General features: G+C 46.1%; 1 protein-coding gene across 1 annotated transcript in view; it reads right to left on the reverse strand.

Moving 5' to 3' along the window:
• Positions 1 to 19,666, reverse strand: part of STXBP2 (syntaxin binding protein 2) — a 47,687-nt gene that overhangs the window by 14,578 nt on the left and 13,443 nt on the right. Inside the window, exons 3-9 of the mRNA XM_088480375.1 lie at positions 19,116 to 19,197; positions 16,299 to 16,375; positions 11,844 to 11,922; positions 10,448 to 10,551; positions 9,189 to 9,337; positions 8,904 to 8,988; positions 8,017 to 8,147 (exon numbers count right to left, since the gene is read on the reverse strand). Of these exons, the coding sequence (XP_088336501.1) occupies positions 8,017 to 8,147; positions 8,904 to 8,988; positions 9,189 to 9,337; positions 10,448 to 10,551; positions 11,844 to 11,922; positions 16,299 to 16,375; positions 19,116 to 19,197 (707 nt within the window). The remainder of the gene's footprint in view (positions 1 to 8,016; positions 8,148 to 8,903; positions 8,989 to 9,188; positions 9,338 to 10,447; positions 10,552 to 11,843; positions 11,923 to 16,298; positions 16,376 to 19,115; positions 19,198 to 19,666) is intronic.

The raw sequence follows: 19,666 nt of genomic DNA on the forward strand, positions 1-19,666 counted from the left end.
ATCTGACTGATCTCCAATGTCAGCGGTTCTGCTTCTATTACCACAACCACTAGCAGCAACACGCCTGCGACACAGACTCAACATCTCCGTGTGTCTGGTGTCTGTTAGGCCACCCCTATATTACCTCCCAGTCACCGTCCAGGAAGGACCCATATATTTCTGCTACTATGCGTCTAAATTTGTACTGCGACTCTGTACAAACAAAATGGGAATCGGGACGCATGCACAGATGACAGTCACCATCACTGCGTCTAACATCGCCGGTGTGTATCACATAAGTGATGTAATTATTGCAGCTTAGCGACTACAGCCATTACAGTCCCCACATCTCAGGGGATGGCTCAGAGATGGCCTGAACAATTTGGATGCACAGGACGGCTACTGATTTACCATCCTGCTTATCCATTACATTAGAGGAAGGAGGTGCAAACAATCGGGAAACCGGCTGCCTTAATACCGTCAGCCGGCTTCCCGACTGTCATATCCCTGCGAGGGTGAAATGCCGGGTGTCTATATCTAGACGCCTGTCATTTCCTCGACGCCAGGAGACATGCGCCCGGCATCCCGATCGAAGAGATGCCGGGTGCTGCGAGCGGACAGCCCCCTGGGGGGGGAGTTAGGTTTAGGGCACCCGGGGGGGGGACTTAGGGTTAGGCACCCCCCCGTGAGGGTTAGGCTAGGGGGAGGTAGGGTTAGGCACCCCCGAGGGGGACTTAGGGTTAGGCATTCCCCCGGGGGACTTAGGTTTAGGCAGCGGGGAAGGGGGGGGTTAGGCACTTAGAGGGGGGATTAGGGTTAGGCATACATGCCGCCAGCATATATCCCGACAACTAAAGCCCGACTGGGGACTTAAGATCGGTGTCGAAATACCGACGCCTATCTTAATCCAGACGCCGGAATACAGAAGGACGCCGGACCGATCGAGGAAAGTCCAGGCGTCTTAGCACTTGGCCGCGGGGAAAGGGGTTAGGTTTAGGGACTCCTGGGGTGAACTTAGGGTTAGGCACCCCCCGGGGAGGGTTAGGGTTAGGCTAGGGTGAGGGTCTGTTCAGCGCCACTGGGGGGAGGTTAGGGTTACGCACCCCCTGGAGGGTTAGGTATAGGGTGCGGGAAGGGTGGGTTAGGTTTAGGCACCGACTGGGGGGGTCTTAGGGTTAGGCACCACTACATGAGGGTTAGGGGGGAGGGTGCTTACCAGCCCTAGTCGGGATCTTGTCCTGTCGGGCTTCTGTAGTCGGGATATGAACCGGCGGTACCCATTCCATGCATACGGGCACACAATGTGCAAGCGCAAACACCCAATACCAACCCAACACTGCAACAGGCCCTGTGGCTCTCTGGCTGGCTGAAACTACAAGCACCTTCTACAAGAGGCTGGGCGATAATGCAGGGACTTGTAGCAACAGGCTGTCAAAGTCTTCCTTACACATACTAATGCAGTAAAGCATACACTGAAAACAACAACTCTGCACAATAGACTGAAAGCACCTATTTAGCAAATATAACCCCTATACTTTGACTGTTTGATAGAAACATCCTCTAGTAGAGTGAATATACCCTTCACTTATCTGCAGCTCCTGCCACTTTTGGTACTCTGTATAAGACCAGCCCCCGTCGCCATGAACAGAGGTGTGTGAAGAAAGAGTTAACAAAGCTAAGTTTTACCATAACTCACTTTTTCAAAGTCCATAGGGTCCACAGGAAGACAGAGGGGTGTAGGTGGGACCTGGAGGACCGGACACCAACAGCAAAGCTTTTCAATCCAAGGATGCTCCGGTCCTACCCCCTATATCCCACCCACAACCTGACGGCAACGCAGTTTTGTTAACAAACCCAAGGCAGGAGCAGGAGAGGAGAGAAGAGAAGAGAAGGAAGACTGGTAAGCCGCGTATCCACTAGCCGATTTTGACAGGCGATTGCACGATAATGACGTAGTTATCGTGCAATCGCCCGCAAATCGGGCATGTAAATGACAAAAACGACTAGCGATGCGCATGCCCGCTGGTCATTTTTGGCATCTAATATCGCCCGTACATACTGGTCAAACTGATGATCCCGTCAGGTTCAGCATGTACGATGGATGTGCCTGGACCGAACATTCAGTCTAGGCATATCACTAGACATACAAACGACAGCATGATTGCAATGTCGTAATCGTGCTCTCGTTTGTATGTCTTCTTCAGGGTCCATAGGACTCCACAGGGAGATAATGGGGATGTCCCAAAGCATAGAGCGAGTAGAATGAGCAGATACTATAGCCAGCACAGGAAGGCCAGACTGCATGTAAGCCTGTGAGTCATGTGAATCCATCTGGCCAGAGTCTGTTTGTTAGCTGACCATCTCTTCTTGTGGAAGCCATGTAGGACGAAGAGGGAGTCAGATTCCTGATGGACATAGTACGGTCCACGTAGATCGTCAGAGCACGGACCACCTCCAAAAAGGCCTCACCTGCCGTGAAGTCTGGTGATTGAAAGGCCGGAACCACAAGATTAAAAGGAGGGAGCGACATGAAAGCGCCCCTAAATTCAATACCCTACGGGCAGATGTGATAGCCAGAAGAAACAGAGTCTTTGCAGTGAGCCACTTGCCATCCACTGATTCTAGGGGTTCGAAAGGAGGTCCTTGAAGTGCTTGGAGCACCACTGCCAAGTCCCATGGAGCCACAGGAGGGACAAAGGGAGGCTGTATACGTAGAACACCTTGCAGGAAGGTGTGAACATCCAGGATAGGAGCAAGTCTGCACTGGAACCAGATGGACAAAGCAGAGACCTACACTTTCAGAGATGCTAGGCAGAGGCCTAGATCCAATTCAGCCTGCAGAAAGGCAAGAATTCTAGACACCTTAAATACTTGAAGGTCATAGTTTCCATTGGAAATATGTATGCCATATTCTGTGATAAATCCTGGCTGAGGCAGGTTTACGGGCCCTGAGCATGGTCTGGACCACAGAGCTGGAAAGTCCCTTAGCCGTTAGGAGGGAACTCTCAAGAGACAAGCCGTTAATGACAGACGGGCTAGGTCCGGATGTAGACATGGACCTGGAGACAACAGGTCTACTCGTAGAGGAAGTTGAAGAGGAACGTCTATGGAGAGACTTTGAAGATCGGAGTACCAATGGCGTCTGGCCCAAGCCGGAGCCATCAACAGGACTGTGCCCCCTTCCTGCTTGAACTTTCGAAAAACTCGAGGAAGCAGGGATATTGGGGGAAAGAGATATGCCAAATGAAAGGTCCATTTCACAGACAATGCGTCTATGAAGGGGTCCCTTGTCCTGATTCCATATACTGGAAGTTTGATGTTGTGTCTTGAGACCATGAGGTTCACATCCGGCAGACCCCATTTGTCCACCAGGAGCTGAAAGACTACTGAATGTAGAGACCACTCTCCTGCATGCACGTCGTGACGGCTGAGGAAATCTGCTTTACAATTGAGAACTCCCGGGATGAGTACCACGGAGATGGCTGGGAGATGGTGTTCGGTCCATGTGAGATGTGGGACACTTCTGCCATTGCTGCCCGACTTCGAGGGCCTCCTTGGTGATTGAGGTAGGCCACTGCCGTGGCGTTGTCGGACTGTACTTGTACTAGCCTGCACTGAAGAATATCCTGAGCCAGAGTGAGAGCTCTGTAGAGGGCTCGAAGTTCCAAGACATTGATTGGAAACCCTGCCTCGACTGGGCTCCAGCGGCCCTGGAAGGAGTGCTGGCCAGTCACTGCGCCCCACCCTCGGAGGCTTGCTTCCGTGGTGAGGAGAGCCCAGTCCAAGATCCAAAAGGGGCGATCCTTGTCTAAATGGATTGTCTGTAACCACCAGGCTAGGGACAGGCGAAACTCCAGGGGAGGCCCATCGTCTGGGATCGAAGTTGATGGGGTAGCCCGTTTCACCTGGAGAGAATCAGGTATTGTAGGGGCCTGGAGTGAAACTGAGCGAATTCCACCATGTCAAAAGGTGGACACCATAGATCCCAGTGTCTGCATTGCAGAGTGAATTGACACTCATTGACTGTGGAGCAGTCTGCACACTCGGCATTGTATTAATGAGATCTTGTTGATAGGAAGATTCTCTGAACCAGAGAGTCCGAGGGCTCCTAAAATGTACTATTCTTTGAGAAGGTGTCAGGGAAGACTTTTTCCGGTCGATCAGCCTACCATGCATTTGTAGGAAGGCAATAGTTACCTGTAGATGATGGTGAAGAATCTCTGGGGAGCTGGCCAACAGCAAGAGGTCGTCCAAGTACGGGAGTAGTCTGATCCCTTACCGACGAAGGTAGGCCGCCATAACTGCCATGATTTTGGTAAAGACCCGAGGCGCCGTTGAGAGGCCAAACAGAACAGCCTGAAATTGGTAATGCTGCTGCAGGGGATTCAGTATGATTTACCGCTGTTCAAATCCCGACAGCGGCATCCCGGCAGCAGTGAAAATCCTGATCGTTGAGAGTTAAGTATCGACTAACCTATTCTCCACCCTATACCTTAGGGGTGCCTAACCCTAACCCCCCCTAGTGCCTAACCCTAATCCCCCCTCTAAGTGCCTAAACCTAACCCCCCCTTCCCCGCCGCCTAAACCTAAGGACCCCGGGTGGGGTGCCTAACCCTAACCTTCCCTTCCCCTAGCCTAACCCTAAACTCCCGGGGGGGGGGGGATGCCCAACCCCAAGTCCCCCCCCCCCCCCTTGGGAACCCTATACCTAACTCTACCCCCCCCCCGCGCGTCTGTCCGCGCCCGGCTTACCTTCAATCGGTAACCCGGGCGTCGGTCTCCTGGCATAGGTGAAAATGACAGTCGGCAGGATTTCGACGCCTGTCATTTAGCCCTTGCCGGGTTAACAGTCGAGAAGCAGACGGTCGGTATTCTGTCCATCGGCTTCCCACTGCAGGATAGCAAACCGGAGATATTGTTGATGAGAAGATGCTATAGGTACATGTAGGCAAGTGTCCCGAATGTCCAGAGACACCATAAAATCCCCAGGTTCTATAGCTAGGATAATAGAGTGGAGGATTTCCATACTAAACCTGGGCACCCTGATGAACTTGTTCAGAGATTTGAGGTTGAGGATTGGCCGATAAGACCAGTTGGGCTTCTGAACCAGGAAAAGGGTAGAATAATAGCCCTTGCCTCGTCGTGAGGAGGGGACCGGCTTTTTGGAGCAGCAGGGCCTTGCTTGGGTCCGATGTAGATCCTGTGCAAAAGAACTGCTGAGGGGGTCGCCTTAGGAAGGATATGACATATCCGTGGGAGACCACTTCTCTTACCCAGGCGTCTGATGTGGTCTGACGCCAAAACTGGGTGAAATTAAGAAGTCGGCCTCCCACCCTGGGAGCCCCCAGGGAGAGGCCCACACCATCAGGCTGTAGGCTTGTCCTCAGACTTGGCAGGTGGACGTCTAGTAGCCCAGACTTGTTTGACCCATGCTTGGAGGCCTTGGCTGATGCCTGCTGCCGTGGAAAGGACTGACCCTTAGCTTTTCCTTGAGGGTAAAAGGACCGAAAATGACATCCGAGGATTTGTATTATATGCAGAGGGCAGGAACGCAGTCTTGGAAGCGGCCAAAGTAGTCACAATTTTATCTAATTCTGGACCAAATAGGATATCTCCAGAATAAGGAAGAGGCTCCAGAGCCCTTTTCGAGTCTGAGTCTGCTTTCCAGGAACGGAGCCAAACAATACGTCGTGCCACTACTGAAGTGGCAGATATCCTGGAGACCAGAAGAGCCGTATCCAGAGCTGCTTCATCCAAGTAAGAGGCTGCATCTCTAATGTAAGATATGTAGGATAGTTGTTCCCTTGAAGAATCAGGGGGAAATGTCTCTTCTAGGGCCTCTGCCCAACTCTCAATGGCTTTTGCCACCCAGGCCATAGCCCTAGCAGGACGAGTAATAGCTCCTGTAAGAGAGTATATGGATTTGTGACAAGCTTCTATACGTCTATCTGTAGTCTCCTTCAAGGATGTTGCAGTATGGATGGGTAAGGTGGCATTCTTAACCAGACGTGTTTCATGAGAATCCACTGCTGGGGGAACTCCCATTTAGTGCAATCAGTAGCTGGAAGAGGGTAAAAGGAACTTAAATGTTTTGGAATTTGAAACCTTTTACCAGGCATGTTCCATGCTTCACTCATGTGATCAGATAGCTGGTCAGAGTGAGGGAACTCTGGTAAAACTACCTTTTGATCGTTTAAAAAGGGAGTTCTTCCTCTTCTATTTGTAAAATAGATTTTACAGCTCTCACAAGAGCAGGTATATATAATTTAGAGGGTGGCTTCTCGTGAGAGGTCTGAGTCTTCTGCTTCCCCAGATGATATATCAGAATCAGATAACTGGGTGGACTGGGAAGATAACACAGCACGTTTAGTAGGTAAAGGCTTTTCCTTTTCAGCATTTGCTGAAAAACTGTAGAGATATTAGCCAAACTCTGGACTGAGGTAGACAGTACAACTACCCATGGGGGAGGCAAAGGATTTGCAGGGAGTACCTGCTGTGGCCATCCCACAGGGGGGGCTACCACGGGGACTGCTATGTGGTCCGCAATCTTTGCCGGGCAGAGGAGGTACTGTATAGTCTGTACCTGTTGTGGCAACCCCATAGGGAGAATTACAGCCTGTACATGCTGTGGCAAACCCAATGAAGGAACTACTGCATGAGTAAAGGAAGCCCAAGGGGGCTCTTCAACAGGGGCTGGGGGAGCTGATGGGCCAGGTGTGTTATAACAGTCCCTCTTGGATTAAATCTTCTTCATTCAATCCTACTGCACTTGACTTACATGAGAGTAATATGGTTGCAGCAGCCACTCTGTTACCCTTGCCTGTGTTAGACATATTGCAGAATAAAATAGCACAACAGTATGAGGCAGAAAATCACCTGTGTACATAGCACAAGGGGGAAGTAAGGGAAATAGCTAGTTCAAGCCTGTATAAAGCTGTAGAACTTTAGCACATATATGGCACTATGTGTAGTGCAACTGCCCCAGTATGCGTTAACTTCACAACTCCAGCGGTATTGTAAGGGACCCAGAGAGAAAGAAAGTGATAGTCTAAGTTTGACAGTATAGGAAATATCAAACAGACACACAGCGCTCGCAGATCGCATACAATGCAGAAAATTAACTGCACAATTGGCACTAAATACAACTACTCAGACTGTAATATCTGGTAGGCAATAGCACTACATAACCTGACTGCAGAGAGAGGTATGTAGGGGGACCCGAATCCCTGCGTTCCCGGAGAGAGCTGTGGCTGGGCTGAGAAGATGGCCGCCGGAGACCTCTGAGGGGGCGTGGCCCGGGGAGGAAATGCAGCTCAGAGCAGTGTAGACCTTTGCGGAATGGTGCCCTGAGCTGGGGGAGGGGCCACTTAAACAGGGAAGGCTGGCCTCCCCTGGCTGATTATTGACCCCAGGAACGCTGGTTTCCCGCACCATGTGTACCCTGGTGGACTCAGTGGAGCACGCGGACTTCACAGTCAACGTCCTCCAGTCTGTCCCGAGACCGGAGGAAAGACTGCCCGCGTGCGGGTTACCGCAAGCAGTAATCCGCCTTATCTGGCCCATGTCCAAGTTGCAGTCAATGGTCATCCCGCGGGGCCAGCTAGCAAGGTCCCCGGGGAGCCCGTCGAGTGTACCAGACGGAACTGGAGTCGTGACGCCTGGAGGGGTGATGGAGTGTCAGTACAGACTGATGCTGAATACTCAGCTTGTAGAATAATAAACTATTAAATCAAAGAAATAAAAGTGCTTATGGGCTGCCTAACGCAGCCCAGTCTAAAACGGTGGTCTGACTCCTGCAGACAACAGAACTAACTGAAGGGCCTATGGCTTAGGGGTGGAGTATAGGGGGAAGGAGCAGTGCATTCTGGGAGTCAACAGCTTTAACTTTCTGGTCCTAATCTCCACCTAAATCCCAAGGTATCCCTGTGGATACCTATGGACCCTGAAGAAGAAATGTACTTTAGATACATTATTGCTATTATTATATGTAGAAAACACACTGTACAGATGGTGAGAGGAGGAATCTGTAGCACCTACTTGTATATATCTTGTTGAATATCTAGGAGATCATAAGCCATAGCCTGAAAGGTAAGTTCATGCAGGAGGGGAGACACTGGGTCATAGCCACGATCCACAATGAGAAGCTGGGAGCGGGACTTGTCTGGGCCCTGGGATGGGAGAGAAGTAGGTGAGCATGCAGGGATGGAGAAGCTGCAGTCAGGACTGGTCATCAGGACAAGGGGTGTAAGAGTGAGACAGACACACAGAGCTAAAGAGAGAGAAGGAAGATATACAGAGAGACTACAGGGAACATAATGCTTAGAGATGAAGAGGAAGGAGGAGAAAACATCAGACACACAGACTACAGGGAACATGATGCACATAGATAGAGAAAGGCGGAAAACAGAGACACAGAGACTACAGGAGCATGATGTACAGAGCAAAAGAGAAAGGAGGAAAACAGATACTCAGAGACTACAGGGAACATGATGCGCAGAGATAGAGAAAGGCGGAAAACAGAGACACAGAGACTACAGGAGCATGATGTACAGAGCAAAAGAGAAAGGAGGAAAACAGATACTCAGAGACTACAGGGAACATGATGCACATATATAGAGAAAGGCGGAAAACAGAGACACAGAAACTACAGGAGCATGATGTACAGAGCAAAAGAGAAAGGAGGAAAACAGAGACACAGAGACTACAGGGAACGATGCACATATATAGAGAAAGGTGGAAAACAGAGACACAGCGACTACAGGGAACATGAAAAAACTACAGAAGAGGAGAAACAAGCCAAATGTGATAAGGGGTCATGGAGACAAATTCAATCATTTGAAATACACTCTTCTATGTCAGCTGGTGAGCACGGCTTGGCCACTGCTGAAAGGATAGAGACGTAGTAAATGACAGAGACATCTCACCTCTCCCATACTAGGGTTATCTGCTTTGAATGCATTTAGCCGGTCTTGCACCATGTGAGCGAGAGTTGTGTTGTCCTCGTAGCCACTGGCATAGAAATAATAGGTTAATTTCTCAGGGAGAAAATAGAGTTAGTGTAAAAGGTAAAATAACAGAAAACCACATATTGGGATTACAAGGAACGTTCTGCCTCTGGAGTGACAGCCAATCAGATGAGGCCAGGGAGGCTCATAAAAAGGTACTGACCCCAATGCCCCACCACAGAAATCACAGAATGTGGCAGTTACCTGCGGTATCGCACTGCTGGGTACTCCTTCAGTGTCTCACATAACGTGGCAATCTGTTCCGCTAACATTTCCAGGCATCTGCTATGTTCTGCCTTCTCTACCTTACTGAAAAGGGTGTGAAACGAGTCCTTCGCATCAGAGCAGTAGACCTAGCAGAGCAGAATGTGTCAGGAAAGTCCTACATGATAGTGGGCATTGGGAATTTACAAAGGACTAAGACAAGTCAATCTATGGTGCGCATATTATTAAAAAGTATAAGAATATTTCTATCTATATATTAGGGATGTGCAGGCTCGGATAGGTTCGTCATCTTACATGGACGAACATCATCATTCCTGGACTTTTGTCCAGGAATGATGATGTTCGTCCATGTAAGATGACGTTTAGCCTCTTTCTGAGTTCCGTTTTTTTGGAGGGAAAAACCCGAACTCAACGTGCAAACTCGAACCTATCCCTAATATAAATATAAATATATATATATATATATATATATATATATATATATATATATATATATATATATATATATATATACATACATATACACACACACACACACACACACACACACACACACACACACACACACACCCTGTAAAGTTCATCAACAATACTACATAAGCAGAAAATAAAAAATAATGTTGCAATATAAACCTTGCTGTCAACCTGCTACAGGTTACCCCTATAATAGTAACCGATACAAATCAAAAGAACTAAAAGTCATTGAAAGTCAGAATATGTAGATCAGTTCAATCTATTAAGGGAATACATTCTCTCAGATCAAACCCAGGAATGTCAGCTCATTTGTATGGAAGATTGCCCAAGATATAGAACACAGGATAGGGGTATGCCCAAAGTTCCTCTCCCAATAGATGGACATTTCTATTGTTGACATTATGACAGTCGGCACTGTGATTGATGTCATAATGACTACATAACATTCTAAATGTATTTTCAGACATCTGAAAGAATAATCAAAAACTTGCTCACAGCTTCTGTAGCACTGCTTGTACAGGTGAAATTATGGACAAGCTCACATGTTGCCCAAGCTACAGGTCTTTTATTGGGATGTACTGGCTGAGTAGAGAACATCAGGCGAGTGATGATATACGTCTTGTGTCACCCCCCATGGACAGCTGTGGAATACACAGCCAGATCACAGTACAATGATGCAGAGGTGAAACTATACTGTAGGGCAGCAAAATCTTCCAAAAATCAGTTGCTCGAATATGATAGTAACAAGTATAAGTATGTCTTACCTGGCATTCATAAGGCAGGAACGCCAAATTTATTTCCTTTAATGTCTTTATCACCTTTGGCACCCTGGATTTCCCCAGCTCATTAAACAGTGCTTCAGGGCAAGCTGTGAAGAAAGGCTCATAGGTCATCCCTATATAATGACCACTTTATTTCCATGTACACCAATTGCTAATGACCCCCTATGTCCAGGTATCTCATATACTGTAGATCCGTAATTATAAATATTCAGCTATGCTCCTCCATGTCCCAGAACATAAGTGCTGGACCCCTTTATAAGGATTATTTAAAGGTGTTCCCCACACCTAGAGAAGTATACCGGTAATTACTTTTGCCCCTTACAGCAGTAAAGTAGGGATCAACTCACTCGGGCCCAAACTGTTCTCGTACCAAGACAGCCTTGTAGATCAACAAAACCACCATTTGTGCCATGAAGAAGCATTTTCAGACTGCAGCCGTTAGGTCTCCACACAATGCCAGAATTAGTGCCCAGGCCCAATAGCACGCTTTGTGGATTCACAGGGCTTTTATTAAATGTAATGATAGGGGACCTAGTGTAGTGTTAGGGGACCTAGTGTTAAGTAACCAAGGGTTGATTTAGAGTTAGGTGCAGAATCACATTGTACCATGAAGGGTACCTATTTCTGTATGCAGTTGCAGGGCATGCCATGCATACTACTGCTGCAGGCACACGCTGGCCAGCTCCGGCTGGCCAGTTTGGAGTTGGGCAGGCCACACCACCTCATCTCTGTTGTCCATTTTACATTCTATCCCTGCAGCACAACATCTATTCTCCAGGAGCATAGTTTGCGCCCTGTACCTGGATATGCTCCTAACTCTAAATCATCCCCTCAATGTAGAGAACACCATTATCATAATGAACACCCACAATGGTTTGGTGCAAACAGATCTATAGTGCTGTATACTGTAGACATGGGCTTCATTAAAGTCAATAGCAGAATAACAGGCTAATCAAAGCAAATAGCATGTGGGTCCTAGCACATCTGAGGACTGAGGCGTCATGCTCTATGATGGCACTTCCTGCTTATGGCTCAGTGAGGTCACTAGTTCCTAGTTCATTGATTGGCCGAATATTGGATTAGCCTCTAAAGGCTGTTTCACCTGTGTGTGAGAAGTCTGCTAAATAAAATATTATATATGTGTATGTATGTATGTATGTATGTATATATATATATATATATATATATATATATATATATATACACACACACACACACACAGATGTCACACTATCCTGGCACTAACTCATTACCTCACCTTTCTTCTCGCAATACAAATCCATCTGATGGAGTGTACCCACTCCCAATCCCACCACCACCACCACCACCCTTCCCCCTATAGGTGCTGATTGGTATATGCCAGCCCTGTAATACTCACTGTCTGTGAAGAATATATGAACAGCTTTATACATGGGGGAACCTAAGTCTCTGAAGTCCGATATAAGAGCTTGGACAGACTGTGCAAGAAAAGAGAAGACAATTGTAGTGTTAATATGCAGGTTTATGTGTCATATAGACAAGTGACAATGTACGTGACTGAGATATGCATCTATAAAGGATTATGTCCAAGTTAGTAGGAGGATCCTATTCTTCTAGCGCAGTATTGCTGAACAATGCAATTATTATTGTAGTCGGATCCAAACTGCGAAACTTGTCTAACTGGTCCGGGGCACTAGCACGGGTATACAGGCTGTATTTACAGAGCAGATGAATGGATATGGGTGTATTTCCAATTTAGTAAGTAATGACACCGCAGCGTTTTTAGCGATGCTAGCGTGGAAGAGAGACAGACATTTATCTTAATGCGTCTCCTGTATGTAATGTTCTTTACCGTCCTAATGCAAATGTGCCTAATGTCATGTACTGAGCATGGAAACGGTGCTGTCAGCAGGGTGCGCAATTCATCTTCCCGATAATACCCAGTCTTACGTTATTATGGGGCTTATTCCCCCACTAAAGGTGATGTGGTGTATCCTGCCGCTAGATAAGTGTTGATAAATAAACCCATAGGAAACATTTAAATGAATGAAGGGTGCGGGCTAAAAAGAGCATCCATAGGTTGCACAGAATTCCTCTGCAGGGACAGTCCCAATAAGGCGTGGTGCAGGTATGCTCTTTGTTATGCGTGAGGCGGACAATTCGGTACATTTAGTAATGTGCAGGAACCCCCGTTTACTTTGTAGTTTGTGAGTTAAGTTTACCAGTAGATATGCTGGTCTGGTCATCCTGCAACAACCCTGTCTCGCAGTTACTGGATAAGAAATGCTCAGCATAAATGAAAATTATACCGGAACAAAAAATGGACAGGGTAAATTACAACTTCAATAACGCCTCCCAAGATTACACCTCAGCTTACCAGCCGCAGGATATCAGACTGTAAGAGAGGGTTTGTGTCAATTTTACACAGATCGTCATGTGTCACACTAGCATTTTGCAGCACTCTCCAACCGCGCAGTCCTGATGTGACTTTACAGTACTCTGCAGCCATCGGTCATTAGTCCTCATATAACTCTATAGCACTCTCCATAAAATCAGAATTCAGTCCTGGTATAATGCAATAATACTTTCCTTCTATCAAAATGCATATGACACGGCTCTGATACTCTCCACCCACTGGAAAGTAGTTCTGCTATGCCTCTATCTATAATACCCTCCACCCATCGGAACATAGTCCTGATATGACTCTATAGTACTCTCCATCTATCGGAACATTGGCCCTCATTCAGAGCCACTCGCTAGCGGCAGTACGCTCGTTCCGAGCGATGTTCGCACATCTGCGCATGCGTACGGATCGTTATACGCATGCGCGAACCAGTCAGTGCGGCCGAAATTCATGTGCTCGCAATATAGCGATTGCCTGCTATTTTGAGTGACAGAATGAGGCGTATGTGGGTGGTAACAGGGGAAGGTGCTTGAAAATGGGGAGTGGAGATCCGAACGCAGGCATGCTTAAAGGTCATAACGGGCGTTTTATGGGTGTGCATAATTAATACAGCAGCGTCATTGACCACGTCACTGGGTTATTTTATAGCCAGAACTGCTCGCAAGATTGTGGTAGCAAAAACCAACCACAAGAATAGCGAGCAGTTCATACGCTGGTCGATGTACTCGATTTATCTAATAAATAGCGGACATGACGTATGGTGCGAGCGGCCAGGGGGCGTTTTTAACAAATAAACGAGCGTATGTTTTGCTCGCTCGTTCAGACTTAGAGGTGTGAACAGACTGCAATTTGCGAACGGATCATTTGAATAGCCACCCCTTGTTTTTGAACGAACGACCGCAAATAGCGAACGGCTCTGAATCAGGCCCATAGTCCTTTTATAAAGCTATGGTACTCTACACCCATGAGAAAGCAGTACTGATAAGACTCTGTAGCTCTCTCCACCCATAGGACTGTATCCCTGATATGGAACTATAGCTCTTTCCACCCACAGCAATGTATCCCTGATATGATACTATAGCTCTCTCCACCCATAGCACTGTATCCCCGATATGATACTATAGCTCTTTCCTCCCATAGCAATGTATCCCTGATATGATACTATAGCTCTCTCCACCCATAGGAATGTATCCCTGATATGGTACTATAGCTCTCTCCACCCATAGGAATGTATCCCTGATATGATACTACAGCTCTCTCCACCCATAGGACTGTATCCCTGATATGATACTATAGCTCTCTCCACCCATAGGACTGTATCCCTGATATGATACTATAGCTCTCTCCACCCATAGGACTGTATCCCTGATATGATACTATAGCTCTCTCCACCCATAGCAATGTATCCCTGATATGGTACTATAGCTCTCTCCACCCATAGGAATGTATCCCTGATATGATACTATAGCTCTTTCCACCCATAGCAATGTATCCCTGATATGATACTATAGCTCTTTCCTCCCATAGCAATGTATCCCTGATATGATACTATAGCCCTCTCCACCCATAGGAATGTATCCCCGATATGACTTCATTACAGTCTTGAAAAAAGAAAAAAAAATATTTGTGGAGCTAAGTATGTAATCTTTCTGGCTGGTTGCAGAGCGGAGTTAGCTAGAACTGTGCTACGGGCTAATACTTTTTTCAAATCAATATTTTCTTCTTTTTTTTCCATAAAAAAAAAGGCAGATACCCATTCCAACATGTCAGGGAGAGGCTGAGATAGCACACAGATAACATCTTATAGGCAGCACATTAATGTCTCACAGCACTGCCATTACGGGTTTGATCTTGCCCATGGCCTTATCTGTGGGGTGTTTGAATGGTCTCCCATGTTTGTGTGAGAGGTTCTGGGTGCTATGGTTTTCACCCACACTCCAAATACATACTGCTATATTAAATGGATACTGACTGTAAAGTGCTGTGTGAAATGAGAGCACTATATAAATAAACAGTAATATAAATAATTGGGATGATGTGTGGGTGGACTTTGGTGGCTGAAGGTGGGTACACACCTAAAAGATATATCTGAAGATCGAGTGATCTGCAAATATATCTGAAGCTGATGGTTGTTCATACACACTGAACAACCATCATCTGGTGGTGGTGGGTCCCGCTGGCCTCCCTGTGGACATGTACAGGCGGGTGACTGACCGCTCGTACAAACACCACGCTGTGCAGATATATCTGCCATCGGCTGTGCTGCACAACTGAGGTGATATGTCTGAACAACGCCGTTCACAGACATCTTGTCTGTACATTAAATGTATATTGTTATTTTGTATTGTAGTAATTATACTTATTAAATGTATTTATCATTGATCAAGCCGCATATGGAGAATATTTAGAGTATATCCAATTATTTATACTTACTAAGCACGGTTTTCTTTATTTTATGTTATGTATCTTGTCTTTGGCAGTTTCACACCCTCCCTCTAAACAGCTGCTAATTGGTAAACGCAACTCTCATTGTTTTATTTTATTTTGGTTTTACATATCGTCCGCACCCACAATATATCCGCTGTTCAATTGTACCCAGCATGTGATTCAAGTACATGTAGATGGAGGAGAAACTACCCTGAGGTCTGGCCTTATATACACAATACTTTCCTCTACAGCATGAGGTTCAGATGTCAATACGGCTGTTTTCTCCTAGTTAGGTACCTGAAGTATGCATTACCATGTGCATCTCATTTATAACTGTGTAATTAACATGACAAATACAATATACACAGAGACATAAAGAAACAGAATAAACAGGGAGATTCAATCTACTACAGGTCAATAACATATCTCCAGTGCAATACAGAAACTAGACCTCCTTAGTAGAACTCCTGTAATGTTTCACACTGTGCTGTCATTACCACACCAAACACACCCTTAAAATGAGCTGGAAGACAACCATGATAACCTGTAATATTTATTATGGTGATATCCACTGGCAAATAGGCAGAAATAAATAAAATGATTCAATAATACAAAATGGTATAATAAACAGAGAGAGTAAGCTGTAATAAACAAAATGGAGAGCTTCCAATTACACTTATAAGAGGTATGAATTTATATTGTCGTGGGAGACTTTTGGGTTATTTAGAAGTCAAACTGTACAAACCCCATTTTCTTGAAAAGATTATTATACAGACCCGCTTTAAAGTGATTGTATTGTAAATAGAGTAATATAAAATTATCTACTGTAACAGAGCTCATAAAAACAGAAATATGTTGACGCGTTTCACAACAAAATGAGTGTGTGACATTCAGGTTAGCTGATGTATAACAGTCTTACTTAGTGACAGAAATCGGATTTATAGAATAGAAGGATTCATTTGTGGAACAGTACAAGGGATAGAATATAGTGGCTGAAAATCTATACAAAAAAAATGTAAATACCTTCTCACTAGGGGTGATGAGATAAATGGCTTCCAGGCTGGGGATCGGTTCTCTCCTCTTATTAACATCTTCAACAACTAACAAGTGTGAGGAGAAAAACAAAAATTCAGTTAGTGTGATTGTTATGTCCTCCTGTATATTACACAGCAATCCGCCAAACAGAGCACGCTCCTTTGTGGCTCAGCTTATTTATATTTACACAGGTCTTCAAATACAAAAGCTATGTAAATGCCAACTTCTATTTAGCTACATAATCCAGGAGAAAGTTTTGGCATTGATGATGGACATCTAATGCTCTGGACTCCTCTATACACTAGATGTAAGGCTATATGTATCTCAAATTACAGATGCGAAAACACAAGCTTGCAGATGCAACTTTGCTCATATACAGACTGACTGTCTTTATTTGAAGCTTGGTTGTAATCTCAATAACAATCTAAAAGATATATAATGAACACATGTAGTTACATTTCCTTTGCTTTCACATTATACTCAGCAAAAAGTATGGGTATAAATGACTCTGCATGCAGACATCTCCCGCTCTATGGGCCTGATTCAGAGTTGGGAATAGAGTGAGAAATAGCACTTAGCTGTGTACCTGGACAAACCATGTTGCAAGGTGTAAATATATATATATTTTTTTGCATGTGGAGTAAACACTGGCTGCTTTTGCATGTAGCCCACAAATACTGCACAGCTTATTTATTACTCTACAATTTAGATGTCAGTTTGGACACCTCCCTCCCAAATCTAAATCTCGCTGCACATTTTAAATCTGCCCCACCTGCAGTGCAGCATGGTTTCACCAAGATCATCAGTTGAGAGAGATATCTCTCACTCTATTTCCATAGCTGCATCAGGCCCCATATGCCTGGCATAATGCTTACTTACGGGGAATCCAATGCACTATAATAAATGGAAATATTAGCACTCAACTGAGACTATTACCAGGGGCGTAACAACAGCCCCTGCAATGGCTTGGGGGTGCGGACAGGTGAGGGGAGGTGATTGAGCCGCACGTCGGGACCTGCAGGCAGCAGCAAATTTACCGCCAGGCATCTCAGGGGGCCCGCCGACAGGTGCATTGGAGACTAGGGCATTTTTAATTTTCGGCAGACAGAAAGCTCTGCCAAAAATGTCAGAACGCTGGGCTGGCTGAGTCCCGGCAAGCTGTCAGTGATTAGACAGCTGCCGAGTGTCAGCTCCAGCACACGCCTGCCTCCTATCACATTCTGTGCATTGTGCATGTGACCCGTCATGACGCATGTGCTGACGTCACACGCACAGTGAGAGGAGCCAGGACGTGCGCAGAGGACAGTGAAGAGCGTGAGCCGCTGCCTGTGGAGCCATGAGGTATGTATTTCTGGTGCAGCGGTTGTGCCGGGCTGCGCCCTTTCTGCAGTTTTTGCATACCTTAATGTAAGGTACCAGCCGACTGCTACAAAGGGAAGGGACAAATGGGGAGGGGGGGGGGGGGTTGCCTGGGGCACACATTACTGTCTGAGCCTGGCCCTGCTGATTGCTGTGTCTCTCAAGGGCTGCGAGTGGCTGCCTGCCAGTGTGAGAAGAGTAGGCCGCTCAAATCCTGAGGACACCAAGCTGAGAGGCTTCGGGTGGGGTAGGGACATAAATGTTTAAGGGGCATTATGTGTAAGTGGCAATTTGGCGGCTTAATGTGTAAGGGACATTACTGTAGCATAATGTGTTGTAAGGGGCAGTATTGTGTGGCATAATTAGTTGTAAGGGGCATTATTGTGGATGGGTTGTAAAGGGCATTACTGTGTGGCGTAATGGGTTGTAGGGGCATTACTGTGTGGCACAATGGGTTATAAGGGGCATTACTGTGTGGCATAATGGGTTGTAAGGGGCATTACTGTGTGGCATAATGGGTTACAAGGGGCATTACTGTGTGGCATAATGGGTTATAAGGGGCATTACTGTGTGGCAAAATGGGTTAGCAGGGGCATTACTGTGTGGCATAATGGGCTATAAGGGGCATTACTGTGTCACAAAACGACTCAACCTTCTCGGGACGGAGTGCGCACCATAGGAGCACAGAAAAATGTCCTCAGTTTTTTTTGTTTTGTTTTTTTTGCCAAAAACTTTTTTTTTGGCAGGGGGGAGCAAAATTTATAGTTACGCCACTGACTATTACAACTGGATCGCGTCTTAGCTGTGACCTGTACAATGCTCTAAATACAGAGGGTAAATTTATGACTAAAAAGGCTTTGATGTAATTACCATATCCCAGAAGTAGAGTAGTTTATTTGCATAATCCCTTTGTGGCCTTTTTGCCAAGACCAATTGTAGATCTACCTGTACCAATGTTGTTTATCGGTAACCCCTAGAATTAAGGCAGATCCGTTTTCTATCTCCCTGAGGATTCTGGAAACTCCCTCTTAGGTGGGAGCTGAAGACTTCCACAGTCATGGAGGTAATAAAGAGGTCTCCCTTGCCTTTGAGGTGAAGGGAACTCTGAAGAACCTTCCCCCATAGGGACCTCATAGCTACAAAGGTAGGGGAATAAATGTGCCCCTGTCCTTTTGAAGGAAACTTGAAGACCAGGAAACCCTATGATCTCTAGAGTAGTAAACTCAGCCTAAGGTCAAATCAATATATGCATATTTATATCTTATTAGAGGTTACAGCTGGTGAATAACCCATCACTGTGTACAATACAGTATCCGCTCCCTCTCGAGTGCTTTTATGATGACTTCTCTGACATGCAATAAATACATAACTGGACGATTTACTATCGGCACAATCTGCAGTAGCACATGTATAGTTTTGGCTAACCCTCTTCCATTAGGCACTTACTAGTGATGCCTTCATCCAGTATATCTGACATCTTACAGCACGAGGATAGTATGCGCATACTGGTGTGATCAACCAGCAGGACCTGGAGCACAGGAGAGAGCACAACAAGATCACACGTACAGCCTGCAATCATATAGGCGCACTTATGTATGGCAATATTAGTGTTCATTCTAGCACCCTGCACCTGTCACAACCCATGCAGTTCCTCTGTCCTGTCTGGGGTGTCGCTCTCTGCTCTGGTGCTTCTAGCACACACAAGCCTGTTTCTCAGCAGTTTGCTGCATCAGGAAAGAGGAACTGAACAGGTTGTGACAGGTGCAGGGTGCTAGAATGAACACTGCAATATGTATTTTATTATTTATTGCATACAACACCGACATAATAAATTTATATATTTATCAGAAGCGGTTAAATATACCAAGGAATACCAAGCATAAACAAATGCGAGCAGCAGGCGGCTGCCTCCGGCATCAAATCGCTACATTCAGAAGTGGTTGTGTTTCTGTATATCACACCTGGTAGTGCTGATTCATATAGCAAAACATAAGGGG

Source organism: Taudactylus pleione, unplaced genomic scaffold, assembly GCF_031769625.1.
Source record: "Taudactylus pleione unplaced genomic scaffold, aTauple2 ptg000253l, whole genome shotgun sequence".
NCBI lineage: Eukaryota > Metazoa > Chordata > Amphibia > Anura > Myobatrachidae > Taudactylus > Taudactylus pleione.